The following is a 16,757-nucleotide window of genomic DNA, read 5'->3' as shown; positions in this document are numbered from 1 at the left end:
GCTGCACTCTTTATGGCCCCGCCCCTTAGGTACTGAACCTTTATAGTTGTTACCCTAACACAGGGGTGTCAAACGTACGGATCAGGCCCGCTAACAGGTTTTATCTGGCCTGCGGGATGAGTTTGCTAAGTATAAGAATGAGCCAAGATTTTTGAATGAAATAAATTGCTGTTCTAAATGTGGCCACTAGATGTCGCAATAGCAATTCTTTGTAAATGATGCTACTTATGTAAAAATTTTTTTAACCAAATAAGCAGTAGAAAATGGATGGATGGATGGATGTTAGTGCACCAGCAAACTACCGTATTTTTCGCAGTATAAGTCGCTCCGGAGTATAAGTCGCACCGGCCGAAAATGCATAATAAAGAAGGAAAAAACATATATAAGTCGCACTGGAGTATAAGTCGCATTTTTGGGGGAAATTTATTTGATAAAAGCCAACACCAACAATAGACATTTGAAAGGCAATTTAAAATAAACAAAGAATAGTGAACAACATTGCATCTAATAGAGAATGGCTCATTTGAACCACTGGTGGTGAAATCTATCAAAATTAGGGTGGTCCTAAAAAGGAGGGATTTTTCAAATTGAATGTGTGTCGGTTTTAAAAGTACTCCTTCTGTGGTCAACATATGAAATAACAAGTGTGTGTAAAAAAATTGAAGTGCTCCCCCTCTGGCCAACATATGTAATAACAAGTGCGTGTAAGAAATTGAAATACGCCTCCTTTGGCCAAAATTAATTACAAAAATAGATAAAATATATATATGTATATAGACATACTGTAATAACTTAGAGTACCGTATTTTTCGGAGTATAAGTCGCACCGGCCGAAAATGCATAATAAAGAAGGAAAAAACATATATAAGTCGCACTGGAGTATAAGTCGCATTTTTTGGGGAAATTTATTTGATAAAACCCAACACCAAGAATAGACATTTGAAAGGCAATTTAAAATAAATAAAGAAGAGTGAACAACAGGCTGAATAAGTGTACGTTATATGAGGCATAAATAACCAACTGGTATGTTAACGTAACATATTATGATAAGAGTCATTCAAATAACTATAACATATAGAACATGCTATACAATCTGTCACTCCTAATCGCTAAATCCCATGAAATCTTATACGTCTAGTCTCTTACGTGAATGAGATCAATAATATTATTTGATATTTTACGGTAATGTGTTAATAATTTCACACATAAGTCGCTCCCGAGTATAAGTCGCACCCCCGGCCAAACTATGAAAAAAACTGCGACTTATAGTCCGAAAAATACGGTACATAAATAACATCCTGTAATTTGATTTTGATATTATTTTTTTAATCTTGATAGATTGAAAATTAACACCAATGAGTTGACTGATGAACATTATCACATAATTTATTCAGAAAGTATAAATAACGACAAATAAAAATTGAATACTATTAGCCGCTAGTGTAAAAAAAAGAAAACCCAACAACATTATTTTTTGTACATTTTCAGAATGTGCTTGTTCTATTTTTAAACAAAGAAAACAATCTGAATGTTACGGCGGGGTTGCAGCTTACTGCGAGGTTTGTTCTCCCAGGATGCAAACGGACGACTCCGGACAGGACTTGCAGGTAGGAACATGATTTAATCGTAAATTAACTCTCATAGAGGTTCAAAACAGAAAACAAACCGACGGAACAAGGTGCCGATCGCACCTGAAGCTAAGGCTACTACTAGCACAGACTAGAGATCACTAGCAGGGGCTAGGAGACAAGCAAAACTTACGTGACAGTAGCGTGACGCAAACAAAGAAGCCAGACCGACTGACTGGCAAAGGCAGGCTTAAATAATGTCTCTGATTACAAACAGGTGCGTGTCCCGAACACAAGAGGCAGGTGAAACTAATACGTAGCCATGGTAACAAACTCAGAGGTGCATAAACAGGAACTAAAGGAGTCCAAAACTAACAGAAAACACAAGTGACTCGAAAAACTTAAACAGACTATGATCCGGGCAGCGGATCATAACACTGAAGTTGTCTTTATTTTTAAGTTATCGTGCCGTGATTTTACCAGTTTCTCCATGTGGCCCCCGATCTAAAATGAGTTTGATACGCCTGCCCTAACAGAAGGTTGTCAAAAAGTAGAACATTGTTGTACTGTTACATGACTGTTTGGAACATTATTGTAAAATTATGTGTTTATTATATATTGAACTATTTCTTTAATCATTTTATGGCGGTGTAAAAGTCGTTTTCACTGAGGGCCACATCGCAGTTATGATTTATTTCCATTTCCATGCTGCATTTCACTGGTTCTAAGATAGTATGTCTGTGCGTCTTCCCCCCCTCACCTGGTCAGGTGTGCGCTCTGTTGTCCCGTGAATCGTCTCACAAGCTGCTCATCTTGGCCGGTCAGAGCGTGGAGGGCAGCGGCGACCTCGTCTTTCACCGAGGCCTTTTCTCCCCCAAACATCTGACACAAATACTAGCAGAGCAGGTAAACCACAAACATTTGGGATGATACACATTTTTAGATACCGATATTAACCCATTACGAAATCAGCATTTTGTAATGGGGAATGTGAGTAACTGTTGGATCGTATACTTGCCAACCTTGAGACCTCCGATTTCGGGAGGTGGGGGGAGGGGTGTGTGCGTGGTCGGGGTGGGACGGGGGCGTGGTTGGGGGCGTGGCTAGAAGGGGAGGAGTATATTTACAGCTAGAATTCACCAAGTCAAGTATTTCATATATATATATATATATATATATATATATATATAAGAAATACTTGACGTTCAGTGAATTCTAGTTATATATATATATATATATATATATATATATATATATATACGTATATATTTATATTTATTTTATTATATGTATATATTTATATATATATTTATTTTATTTTATATATGTATATATATATATATATATATATAAAATAAATACTTGAATTTCAGTGTTCATTTATTTACACATATACACACACATAACACTCATCTACTCATTGTTGAGTTAAGGGTTGAATTGTCCATCCTTGTTCTATTCTCTGTCACTATTTTTCGAACCATGCTGAACACCCTCTCTGTGATGCATTGGTGTGTGGCACGCACAAAAGTGCTTTCATCAAATGCACTAGATGGCAGTATTGTCCTGTTTAAGAGTGTCACAACATCGCTGTTTACGGCAGACGAACTGCTTTACGGTATACAAAAACGTGACTGCTGTTGTTGTGTGTTGTTGCCGCGCTGGGAGGACGTTAATGAAACTGCCTAACAATAAACCCACATAAGAAACCAAGAACTCGCCCTCCATCATTCTACAGTTATAACGTGATTGGGCAGGTATGCTGTTTATATTCTGAATTTCGGGAGATTTTCGGGAGAAAATTTGTCCCGGGAGGTTTTCGGGAGAGGCGCTGAATTTTGGGAGTCTCCCAGAAAATCCGGGAGGGTTGGCAAGTATGTTGGATCGTGTGAAATTACTCAAAGAACAATGGGTATGATAAACGCTAACTTTATGACAGATTTATTTTATCCTTTAAATTTGAAGTGGAACGGTAATCATTTATTAAGCTGCGCTCATGACGCAGTAAGTCGAATGATGCGGACACGTTTGTTACTGGATATTTTCTAATACGCTTCTGCTTTGGAGACTTTGCATGTGTAAGTAATATGCAACTATAATTATTTATACGGACAAATGCTCTGTTTTAGACTGTAATATTGTTCAAATAAACGCGCGTGACCCCGGGGAACATGCTTTATCAGTATCATGCTTCAAACCCCGCTTCAAAAATGTTTATAGTTTTAATAAGGATGACAATTTTTTTTTTAAGTAAATTGATGCTCTTTAAATCTTTTCTGTTACAGACTAAAAAACAATGTTTAATAAAGTTATTCTTTGTTGTAAGTCGATCTGTATTTACAATGTTATGCACAGTGTTGGGTTAGTTACTGGAAACCAGTAACTAGTTACAGTTACTAGTTACTTTATTTCAAAACCTACTCAGTGGCCTAGTGGTTAGAGTGTCCGCACTGAGATCGGTAGGTCGTGAGTTCTAACCCCGGCCGAGTCATACCAAAGACTATAAAAATGGGACCCATTACCTCCCTGCTTGACACTCAGCATCAAGGGCTGGAATTGGGGGTTAAATCACCAAAAATGATTCCCGGGCGCAGCACCGCTGCTGCTCACTGCTTACCTCACCTCCCAGGGGGTGATCAAGGGTGATGGGTCAAATGCAGAGGAAAAATTTCACCACACCTAGTGTGTGTGTGACAATCATTGGTACTTTTACTTTAAAAGCAACTCAGTTACTAACTCAGTTACTTACACCAAAAAGTAATGCGTTACTATGAACAGTAACTATTTAGTTACCTCTTTTTTTCTTCTTCTTTTTTTAAAGCTCCCATTAATGCCCTTTTAGCCTTCATTTCAGTACTGTTATTGCACTGGAGAATAATACAATCTGTTGATCAACTTGACATGCACTTGCATCACTCAACTCTGCTAAGCAATGTGCTCTACATACAACACACAAACACAAAGATATGTTTCAAAGGGCCAATTTGTCTCAGGCCAGAACAAATTGACAAAACTATTTCAAATAGCTGCAACATAACTTACATAAGTAACAAACAGCATAATAACAACATAGCTGTAAAGCAAGGAAGGCACACACTACATACACAAAGCCTAACCAGGCATTTTTCTCTCTCAAGGAATTCTGAAATAAAATCATGTCTGAAGCCCAGAACACTCTACACATTTCCCCAGTTTTAGTTTAGAGATAAGGAAAGATTGGCCTGGCCCACTAGCATCCCTCTTTATGTTTGTGAACTTTATAGTCTATACATTTAGAGTGATGTGATAATCAAACACTCTAGAAGTCTAGAATGAAAGAGTATATAAGAGAATTGACAGAGTGTGTGTACTATAATTCATAATAACATTGATTTTGATTCAATTCAATTTTTTATTAGTCAACATTGCAACTTTTTCTAAATTACATTTCACCTTTAAGCTTTTTTATTTCACTTTTGTTATGTTTTTGTTTATTTTAATAGTATTTTTAGAATGTGCCGTGGGCCTTTAAAACATTAGCTGTGGGCCGCAAATGGCCTCCGGAGCACACTTCTGACACCCCTGCTATAGATAATAAAAAATTAAATCTGATAAATCTATGGATAAAAAGCAAAGCCTGGCGACGCATGCGCGTTTATCATAACTCTCTCTCTCTCTCTGTCTCTGCCCCTCCCTCACCAATGCTGCTGCGTGCACCCCTCCCCTCCCCTCCCTCCCTCCCCACACCCGGATACACACACAGCGCGCCTCTTCCTTGTGACACAAGAGATTCAGAAAGACGACACCGCAGCGCTCCAATAAAACACACTCAGATCTTCTGTTTCTAGCCGATATTACATAAAAAATAACGTAAAATAACGCAGTAACGCATCATGTAGTTTATTTACTGAATATAAAAAATAACGCGTTAGATTACTAGTTACCGGCGTTACAGTACCACATTACTTTTGTAGAGGCGTACTTATAACAATTCATTAGACAAATGATACTCTTTATAGTCACAGTGGAGAGTAGGGGGTGAAATGTTTGCTACTTCCTGGGGGGGGCGTAAGAGAAAATAAATGAGAAGGAATAATATGAGGACACTTATTACTAGCTTTTTGTGCTATTGTGGGCTTAGCTGTTGTGTAGTTTCTAGCTCCTAGTGGTTTATAGGCTACCACGTTTACCTTTTGTCAATGACTTGACTAAAATCGAAGAAATTACCAACCTTGTTAAGTTAAGTTAAAGTACCAATGATTGTCACACACACACACACTAGGTGTGGTGAAATTTGTCCTCTGCATTTGACCCATCCCCTTGTTCGCCCCCTGGGAGGTGAGGGGAGCAGTGCGCAGCAGCGGTGGCCGCGCCCGGGAATAATTTTGGTGATTTAACCCCCAATTCCAATCCTTGATGCTGAGTGCCAAGCAGGGAGGTAATGGGTCCCATTTTTATAGTCTTTGGCATGACTCGGCCGGGGTTTGAACTCAACCTACCGATCTCGGGGCGGACACTCTAACCACTAGGCCAGGGGTCGGCAACCTTTACCAGTCAAAGAGCCATTTTGACCAGTTTCACAAATTAAAGAAATCAATGGTAGCCACAATCATCTTTTGAAATTTAAAATGAAATAACACTGCATTCAAAGTTGTTTTTTTTGCGTTGTGCTATGTATAAACCAGGGCTCTCAGACACGCGGCCCACACCTTAATATGAAAATTGAATATTACTGCGGTCCGCGGGTTTTATATAAATGGCACTTGACAACGTCATACTTGCCATCCTTCCCACTTTTTCCGGGAGACTACGAATTTCAGGGCAAGTATTCTCTCGAACGTGCCGTGATGGTGCAGCATTGAGCGCCCACTACAACCAGCGAGCCGGCCCGGACACACGTTGTATGGGGCTTCTGCTTGCTCACGTCAGTGACCGCAACGCATACTTGGTCAACAACCACACAGGTTACACTGACGGTGGCCATATAAAACAACTTTAACACTCTTACTAATAATGCGCCACACTGTGAACCCACACCAAACAAGAATGACAAACACATTTCGGGAGAACATCTGCACCGTAACACAACATAAACACAACAGAACAAATACCCAGAATCCCATGCAGCCCTAACTCTTCCGGGCTACATTATACACCCCCGCTACCAAACCCCGCCCACCTCAACCGACGCACGGGGCTAGGGGGTTGATGTGTGAGGGAGCAGGGTTGGGGTGGGGGCGGGGTTTGGTGGTAGCAGGGGTGTATAATGTAGCCCGGAAGAGTCAGGGCTGCATGGGATTCTGGGTATTTGTTCTGTTGTGTTTATGTTGTGTTAAGGTGCAGATGTTCTCCCGAAATGTGTTTGTCATTCTTGTTTGGTTTTGGTTCACAGTGTAGCGCATTATTAGTAAGAGTGTTAAAGTTGGCCACCGTCAGTGTAACCTGTGTGGCTGTTGACCAAGTATGCCTTGCTGTCACTGACGTATGCAAGCAGAAGATGCATATAATAAGAGACTGGACTGGCACGTTGTTTATGCAGATTGTAGATGGCATTAAATACTGTACCATCATGTCATGCCCTTATTATTATAGTAAGGGTGCAAATCTGAGAATATTAATCCCAGGAGTTTTCTGTGAGAGGCACTGAAATCCGGAAGTCTCCCGGGAAAATCGGGGGGGGTCGGCAAGTATGCAGCTGAGCCACATCAGAGTGATCAAAGAGCCGCATGCGGCTCCGGAGCCGCGGGTTGCCGACCCCTGCACTAGGCCACTGAGTAGGATGGTAGAGCGGCCGTGCCAGCAACTTGAGGGTTCCAGGTTCGATGTCCGCTTCCGCCATCCTAGTCACTGCCGTTGAGTCCTTGGGCAAGACACTTTACCCACCTGCTCCCAGTGCCACCCACACTGCTTTAAATGGAATTATATTGTTATATAACTTGTGTGCTTATTGAGCAAAATAAGCACACAAGCAAGTAAACACGCTGCAGGACTGCTTGTATCAGAGATTTTACACGCAAGCTGATATCGTTTGATACTTATTTTTTTGCGGATATTGGATTGATATCAATATCAAAGCCCTACTTCCAAAGTTTGAGCGAAGGACTCATTTTGGGGGTTTCGATTCCAGGATGAAGATCACCTGGTCAGCCTGACTTTGTGTTGCCCCAACAACAACAACAACAACACATCCCACTGGAAGAAGACCCTCCAGCCCGGTCAGGGTCCGGTCCTTCTTCACATCAACCCCCCGGAGGTCCTGCCTGCCATGTCGGCCTTGGTGGAGTTCACCTCCCTCATCTCCGGTACGCTCTACCCGTCGTCCCCGTTCGAGCTCCTGCCTCCCCCGGCCACCGTGGGCTTCCTCAAGCTGTCCCGACCCTGCTGCTACGTGTTCCCCGCCGGGCGCGGCGACTGCGCCTTCTTCGCCGTCAACGGCTTCACGATGCTGCTGGACGGCGGCTCGGACCCGCAGGCGTGCTTCTGGAAGCTTGTCCGCCACCTGGACCGCGTCGACGCCGTCTTGCTGACGCACGTCGGCACGGAGAACCTCACCGGGGTCAACAGCTTCCTGGAGAGGAAGGTAGCAGAGGCGGAGTTGGCCTCCGATGTCAAAGGTGACGTATTTCCCCCCCCGTTAAAGACTGGTACACACAGAGATTTTGCAAATCTTATAAGATTTTTTTTTACCTGTTAAAGATTCTTCATGTGTATTCTGTGCTAAGATGATATCAACACAGCACACAGACAGACTCAAGTCCTCCAAGCCCCAAATCTAGCGTGAACAAACTTGATCTAAAAGGGGTGGGTGCATCAATCTAAAAATATATAACATCGATACTGTCAGGCTTAGGGATGTCCCGATCCAGGTTTTTGCACTTCCGACCCGATACCGATATTGTTTTTGCACTTCCGATCCGATACCGATACTGACCGATACTGGCCTATCCGAGCATGTATTAAAGTTTAAAGTTATTTAGCCTACTTAGTTGTCAGAATCATGTTGAAAAGGGTTTTAGTACACTTGATAACAACTAGCCAGCTGAATTAGGGGAGTTTGAATAATACACAATGGTTGGTAACAAGAAACTGACCTGTTTATTCAAGGATAAACACAAAATAGACAAAATGATACATGACAAACAGAAATGGCATCATTGAACTAGGGCTGGGCGATATGGCCTTTTTTTAATATTGCGATATTTTAAGGCCATATTGCGATACATGATATATATCTCGATATTTTGCCTTAGCCTTGAATGAACACTTGATGCATATAATCACAGCAGTATGATGATTCTATGTGTTTTGATTGATTGATTGAGACTTTTATTAGTAGGTTGCACAGTGAAGTACAATTGACCACTAAATGGTAACACCCCAATAAGTTTTTCAACTTGTTTAAGTCGGGGTCCACTTAAATTGATTCATGATACAGATATATACTATCAGATATATACTATCATCATAATACAGTCATCACACAAGATAATCACATTGAATTATTTACATTATTTATAATCCAGGGTGTGGAGGGTAAGTGTCAAAAAGACAGCCAAAAGAGTTTGATATGAGAATAAATCTAAAGTTAAAATATAGGGTAGAAATGCACCCATTTGCAGGAAATGTAGTCTTGATTTACAAAATTTTCTTTCAAGGCTTGCATGTCTACATTAAAATATTCTTCTTCATACTGCATTAATATATGCTACTTTTAAACTTTCATGCAGAGAAGGAAATCACAACTAAAAAACTCACTAATTCTTTCATACGGTGTTGATGTGGAAATTTTTGCCTCGGCATTTTGATGGTGTGGACGTGTGGCACCGAACGGAGATAAGCGTCTCGACAGACGTCACAATATTTGAACAATGATGACGAAAACTGTTTTCTCTGTCGTGTCCGTGTGTCGAAAATTGTTATGCGCTTATTTTTTTATTTGATTTTGTGCGTGGCATATAATTGCTATGCGCAGAGGACGCTTGAGCAGTGCGCAATTGCGCAGGCGCGCACCTTAAGAGGGAACGTTGGTCACACGGCTGCGCTAGCATCACAGCTAACGTTAGCCATGCTGCTACCTCTCTGCTGGGAGAGGGCGTATACGATGTGACGTATGACGTGACAGTATGTGACGTATGACGTGACAGTATGTGACGTGTGTAAGAAGGTGCGCTTGCTGTCTGTGAGAGGGAGACATAGAAAAGAGTGAGAAGAGCCTGTCGTGTAATGCCAGCAGCTAAAAGCAACTGCGTGAGGATCCACAGACCTGTGGATGTGTTGAAGGTGTGCTGGAAAATGCGGAACGGAAATTAGGGAGCAGCAGAAAAGTGGAATGTATTATTTAAATCAGTGCGTTGGAAAACACGGACCAGAGTTTTTTTTTAACTGGATCTGGATCGGCATTTTCCCATGCCTTGCCGATACGCAATTTTTGGCAAATATCGGCGGCCGATCCGATCCAAATATCGGATCGGGACATCCCTAGTCAGGCTTGGTCAAAAGATAGGACTCAGATGCAGAGTAGGGATTAATTCGGCAGGCTTTTATTTTGAAAGCTTCCTTTCACCTCCAGAGTCAGTGCAAGGGCAATTCAATATAGGCTATAACTAGGGATGTCCGATAATGGCTTTTTTGCCGATATCCGATATTCCGATATTGTCCAACTTTTAATTACCGATGTCATATATAGTCGTGGAATTAACACATTATTATGCCTAATTTTGTTGTGATGCCCCGCTGGATGCATTAAACAATGTAACAAGTTTTTCCAAAATAAATCAACTCAAGTTATGGAAAAAAGTGCCAACATGGCACTGCCATATTTATTATTGAAGTCACAAAGTGCATTATTTGTTTTAACATGCCTCAAAACAGCAGCTTAAAATTTGGGACATGCTCTCCCTGAAATAATCCTGATACCCACTACAACTATGGGAAACACTGTTAACTTTGACTTTCACAAAGTGTTTTTTTTTTTTTAAACATGCCTCAAAACAACAGCTACAAAAACAATGAAGGCACCCAGCTTCAGTCCAGAGTATACTATAAACTGGGCTCAATCTGCCCTGTTCTTAACGTATTCGTATGAGTAACAAAAATGTGCAAATAAAAGCAAAAACTTCTTCAGTCTAGACTAGTAGATAACACAGCCATCCTTTAAAGTGCATGGGGAAAAAAGGCACAAAGCATTAATAAAACAGCTTCACTCAGTCCAGACTATTAGTCTATTTGTGCAACAGATGAAGCTCAAAGAGTGGGATATTTCGTTTTCTCCTTGTCATCACGTGTGAGAGGTAGATTTTTCTGAATGAAAACAAGCATCTGCAAGGGGTTCTGGGTATTTGTTCTGTTGTGTTTATGTTGTGTTACGGTGCGGATGTTCTCCCGAAATGTGTTTGTCATTCTTGTTTGGTGTGGGTTCACAGTGTGGCGCATATTTGTAACAGTGTTAAAGTTGTTTATACGGCCACCCTCAGTGTGACCTTTATGGCTGTTGACCAAGTATGATTTGCATTCGATAGTGCGTGTGTCAAGCCGTAGATAGTATGTGACTGGGCAGCGCCTTCAAGGATTAATTGGCGCTTTGTACACAGCGGCGTTTTAGAAAGTCACAAATTTTACTATTGGAAACAGATACCGATAATCTTGAAACCGATACCGATAATTTCCGATATTACTTTTTAAAGCATTTATCGGCCGATAATATCGGCGGTCCGATATTATCAGACATCCCTAGCAATAACTAAACTAGTTTGGCGAAAAAGGTTCCACAAAAAGGAACAACCGAAAATCACTCCGACCGAAAGGAGGAAAACACAAAAACAATAACTAACTATACTTGGCGCTGTATATTCTATGAAATGTATTATTTAAAAAAAAAAACGCTCCTACAGGAGGGAGAAACATCCATCCATCCATTTTCTACCGCTTATTCCCTTCGGGGTCACGGGGGGGCGCTGGAGCCTATCTCAGCTACAATCGGGCGCAAGGCGGGGTACACCCTGGACAAGTCGCCACCTCGTCGCAGGAGGGAGAAACAATGGCTATGAAACTTCTACACTGTCTCTGTAGCCCGTGGAACATTAAAAAAAATACTAATAAAAAAACCAAACATAGAAAGTGGAATAAAAGTTAACATAATTTGCGATTACATGGAGATAAGCCGTTATAAGCTGCTGATATACACTGGTACAAAATATTTTGTAAATGTTTATTTACATACATTAATTGTTTTCAAACGGTGTCTGTAACATGGCAGTAAAACGGCTGATCAAACAAAACAGAAGTCATCGTCATGGACCCACTAGCTACAGAAGCCAGCTCTCCAATCACCTAAACAGACTCAATAACTCCACGGTGACGTTTTGGTGAATTTACGAAACTAAAAACAATAAAATAAGAATGCCATTGTAAGTTAATAAAACTAACACAGACATTATAAGCGTGTAGCTAATGCTAACGACGCTAGCTTGATTACATTATTATAGCACGTACAAATATGCATGAAAACACTCCTACAGACATCACACATGGGACGGTTAAGTAAGTATGAATTGTTTTAGTTATATTGTAAAACTTACAACCGTTGCTTGGAGTGCTGAACGAAGAATCCTTTTGAGCAGGAGTGCTATGGACGAATACTTCCGGTTCAAGACATGAAAACAAGAAGTACATTTTCTAACCGCAGCACTTGCAGTGAGTGATTTGCTCCAAAAGATGGCGCCATAGCACAAACAATAACACTTGTTCAGTGTCTCTGTCTGTGTTGTATGAAAACTATTTGTTGAATGCAAAACTTTATTGGCTTTAGCGAAGAAAAACCCATAAATCAGCTGCACTGTTTTATAAGCCGAAGGGTTCAAAGCATGGGGAAAAAGGGTAGCGGCTTATAGTGTGGAAAATATAGATATTTAGGCCAAAAAAACATAGGATATACAACTTACAGGCTGTTTGGTTGCAGAGGGGGAGGGTAAATAAACGTTACCATCGAGTTGCCAACTGACTCTAGGACACTCATGATAAAAAAGGGTTAAATGTGATTAATTGTGTTTTTGTGTTGTGGACCTGAACAGAGGACTCATCCAAGAGGCTCATCTCCCCAGAGCTTGGAGTTGTGTTCTTTAACGCCCCCAGCAGGTTGCAGGTGGAACAGCAGCCTTGTGAGTATCACATTTAACCTGAAAACCAAAACCAAAAAAAAGAATACAGATCAGTAACATTTGGTACCTCGAGATACCAGTGTCCCAGCTTACGAGGTTTTAAAATTTCGGGTTCCGAGCCTCACCGCTGCGAAAGTCACAGTGAATTCCGTAAGATCTGACCAAAACGTCCGGTCTTACTCACTAGCATTAGCTCATAGCTAGAGATCGACATAACTTTGGTTTTACAACCATGGGAAGGAAGAAAGTGAGTGTGAATGACAGTGCTGAGAAGTGGAGGATGTTCGTTGAAATCATCAAAAACATGACCAAGTGTAGCACAACTAGTCTGCACCATACTGAAGCAGAGTGAGTCGATAACGTCAGCCAAGGATGTTAAAATAAAATAAAAACGGCGGACATTTATCCATGTAAATATGGAGAAGCTGCTGATGGTGTGTTTGACAGAGAAGCAGCTGGAAGGATATAGCGTAGAAGATCACTCTTCAAGGTAAATGTTGTACATTAATAAATATTAATCAATGAATAAATCAATTTAAAAAAATGTATGTAGCATAAACTTTTTTTTCTCCCATATCAAACCTTTATTTAAAGGCTTAAGAATAAGACTTTATTCTTCTAATTTTACCAAGTTTTCCATGTAATATCTATATATCTAATTTTATATATATATATATATATATATAATTATATATATATATATATATATATATATATATATATATATATATATATATATATATATATAAATAAATAAATAAATAAATAAATGGGTTATACTTGTATAGTGCTTTTCTACCTTCAAGGTACTCAAAGCGCTCAACGGACGTGACTAGGATGATATATATATATATATATCCATCCATCCATTTTCTACCGCTTATTCCCTTCGGGGTCGCGGGGGGCGCTGGAGCCTATCTCAGCTACAATCGGGCGGAAGGCGGGGTACACCCTGGACAAGTCGCCACCTCATCGCAGGGCCAACACAGATAGACAGACAACATTCACACTTGCATTCACACACTAGGGCCAATTTAGTGTTGCCAATCAATATATATATATATATATATATATGGATGATATATATATATATATATATATATATATATATATATATATATATATATATATATATATATATATATATGGATTATATATATATATATATATATATAAACATACATATATACTTACATACACACATATGTGTATATATATATATATATATATATATATATATACATATACTGTATATATACACACATATATACACACACATATATACATATATATATGTTTGTATATATATATATATATGTGTATATATATATATATATATAAATATAAATATATATATATATATATATATATATATATATAAATATATAAATCTCCTGATGATTGAGGGAACCCCTCATGAAACAGGCCTGTAGAGATGAAGTAGTCTTGTGATTTTTTTCCCACACATACATATATTGCGCTCTACTACGGTATCGAGCACTATTTTTTGGATAACCTTATTAAGACATATATATACATATATATATATATATATATATATATATATATAGTTAAGATAATCTTTTTAAATGAAAACTATTTTCGGAATGAATAGAACTCATAAATTTGCATGCAGGTTTTACTTATGAGTACGACATCATAGTGTCATTGTATGTCTCATCAGGTGTGGACAATCTACTGAAGAGCACAGACCAGGCAGCGCTCACAGTACACCTGTTGAAAAAGTTAGATATCCGACCTCAGCCTATGTTTCGACCTCAAGCGGTCCCCCCCGAGCCAATAACCCTGTTCCAAAAGATGGGAGTGGGACAGCTGGACTTATACATCCTCAGCCCCTCTAAAAACAGCCAGGAGTACCAGACGTTCATGCAACAGTGGCCTGACTTTGAGTCAACTGGAACCCAATCCCAAGCGCTCCCCCTCAATGCCCTAGTCTCAGTGTCCGCCTTGCTCGTGTGGCACCCAGCGTGCCCCCAGGAAAAGGTGGTCCGAGTGTTGTTCCCCGGTGTCACTCCGCAGACTAAACTACTGCAGGGTCTTGAAAAGATGAAAACTCTGGCCTTCCTCCAGAAACCCACAGTCACCACCGGCGACCTGGAGAGGTTGGCGGATGCGGGGAAGTCCAAAAGGGCCGGGAGCCAGGACAGCATCCGCTTGCAAGGGAAGGAGGTTACCCCCAAACGTGGAAAAGACGCAAAGGCGAAATTTGTCAATGGAGATGTTGATAAAGCCAAAAAGCAACAAGCAACAGAGAAGAATGGTTCAAAGAAGGCTAGTGGAAAAGATGCGAAGAAGGAAGGAAGAACAAGCAGTCGGGAAGAGAATGGCCTGGTGAGAAATGGCGCAGGGAAGAAGGAGACAATCATCTCGAAACCAAAGAATGACAACAAGCTCAAAAAGGAAGCAAGGAATGACTCTAAAGCAGGGTCCAAGAAGACTAAGAAGCTACCCAGCAAGAATGTAGATGTCAAGACCGAATCAAAACCAGACAATGATGTAGCGCTAGAGTTCTCAAAGCCAGAGGACACCTGCGCACACCAAGGACCTGACAAAACTCGCCGTGTCTCAAAAACATCAACTCCCGAGGACATGACTGCTGATTTTCTGCGCCTTCAGGAGGAAATGGACAAAGAGGGTGCAGACTCGGCAGAAAAAGACAATCAGACTAATGGCAGCCCTAGAAATGAGAAACAACTTGAATGTTTGGCTGACAAGAGGGCTGAAAGACCGGTGCAAGACTTGGACCAGTTAGGACTTGGGAAGAAACCAACAAAGATTGTAGGATTCCCATGCCCGTTGAGGGAGACGCCGAAGGACGAGGGAGACATTAATTTAGACCTGACCCCCACTGAGTACACCCTCCTGGACGGAGCTTTGAAGACCACCCCTCCATCACGATCGTCGCCAGAGAACCAGGTGCCCATCAGCCCAGATGAGAAGACTGTTGAGAATGCTTCCCCTGGTTCAAGACCCAACAGTGCGGGCCACACTCCTTACTGTCTGTCCCCTGATGATGTGTGGTGCAACAGAGACACTCTTAGCAGACTACAAGCCCAGCTTGAACCAACTGAAGTCACCCAGCCTAAGAACCAGCCGGGCAATGTTGCCGAACCAACCCCCAGAGAGAAACACTTGAGTTTTCTCTCTCTGGGTCCGCTAAAAGACGTAGCCTCCGACCCGTCTCCGTCTGTGGCCAACACCACCACCTCCACCCACTCTATGCCCGCAGAAGTCAGCTCGCCTCAGTCCACAGAAGTCGACGAGTCGCTGTCCATGTCCTTGGAACAAGGGCCATCCACGGGTAGTCAGAGAGAGGCGGATGACGCCGTTCATCACCCTCACCCCAATGGAGGACACTTATTTGGTGTGTCTCTACCCATGAAGAAGCCCTTGAGGTCTTTGGGTTCAGAAATGGGGCGTCCTCCGGCTCCTAGCACCCTTCACTTTGAGGTGTCTGCAGTTCACGATGTGGACCTTTGTCTAGTATCCCCTTGCGAGTTCAAGCATTCTAAAGCGCCCGACTCCAGTTCAGGTGTCAGCGAAGCCTCCAGAGGCGCATTTGGACCCCAAAATCATAGCAGCACCACGGGCAAAGACACGTCACCCAGCGAAACAAACGCCCCCGTCTGCATGGAAGACTGCCCGTCCACCACAGCCGACGGGGTCCTGGACTCCGACGAAGACGAGTCGTGCGGTGGACCGCCACAGCTTCGCAGCAGTCAGGCTCTGCCCCATGACCCAATTCCTGCCCGGCTCAGGGATAGCCCCCCCATGCCTCCTCATCCTGACACCACCATGCCTGTTCCACTGTCCGACTCTGGCACTCACGGAAAAAAAGTCAAGTCAAGCGCAGCGCGGGGAAAAACAGCAGCTGGGGTGAGTTTGGAATAAGTAGAAAATAATGCAATGAATAACAAAATATGGCTGGAATATTCATTTTAATAAGGGCCATAGATTATTACTAAATCAAATGAAAAATGGACAAAAAAAATAGCATACAACGTAAGCCAGATCTGGGCAAATGAAGGCCCGG

General features: G+C 41.4%; 1 protein-coding gene across 1 annotated transcript in view; it reads left to right on the top strand.

Annotated features, from left to right (window-relative positions):
- LOC133611363 (microtubule-associated protein 1S-like) overlaps positions 1–16,757 on the top strand; it is a 35,022-nt gene that overhangs the window by 8,044 nt on the left and 10,221 nt on the right. Inside the window, exons 4-7 of the mRNA XM_061968068.2 lie at positions 2,337–2,474; positions 7,675–8,161; positions 12,617–12,703; positions 14,388–16,600. Of these exons, the coding sequence (XP_061824052.2) occupies positions 2,337–2,474; positions 7,675–8,161; positions 12,617–12,703; positions 14,388–16,600 (2,925 nt within the window). The remainder of the gene's footprint in view (positions 1–2,336; positions 2,475–7,674; positions 8,162–12,616; positions 12,704–14,387; positions 16,601–16,757) is intronic.

Source organism: Nerophis lumbriciformis, linkage group LG08 (genome assembly GCF_033978685.3).
Source record: "Nerophis lumbriciformis linkage group LG08, RoL_Nlum_v2.1, whole genome shotgun sequence".
NCBI lineage: Eukaryota > Metazoa > Chordata > Actinopteri > Syngnathiformes > Syngnathidae > Nerophis > Nerophis lumbriciformis.
Note: the sequence above shows the minus strand (reverse complement) of the source record. Positions and strands in the feature narration are given on the sequence as shown.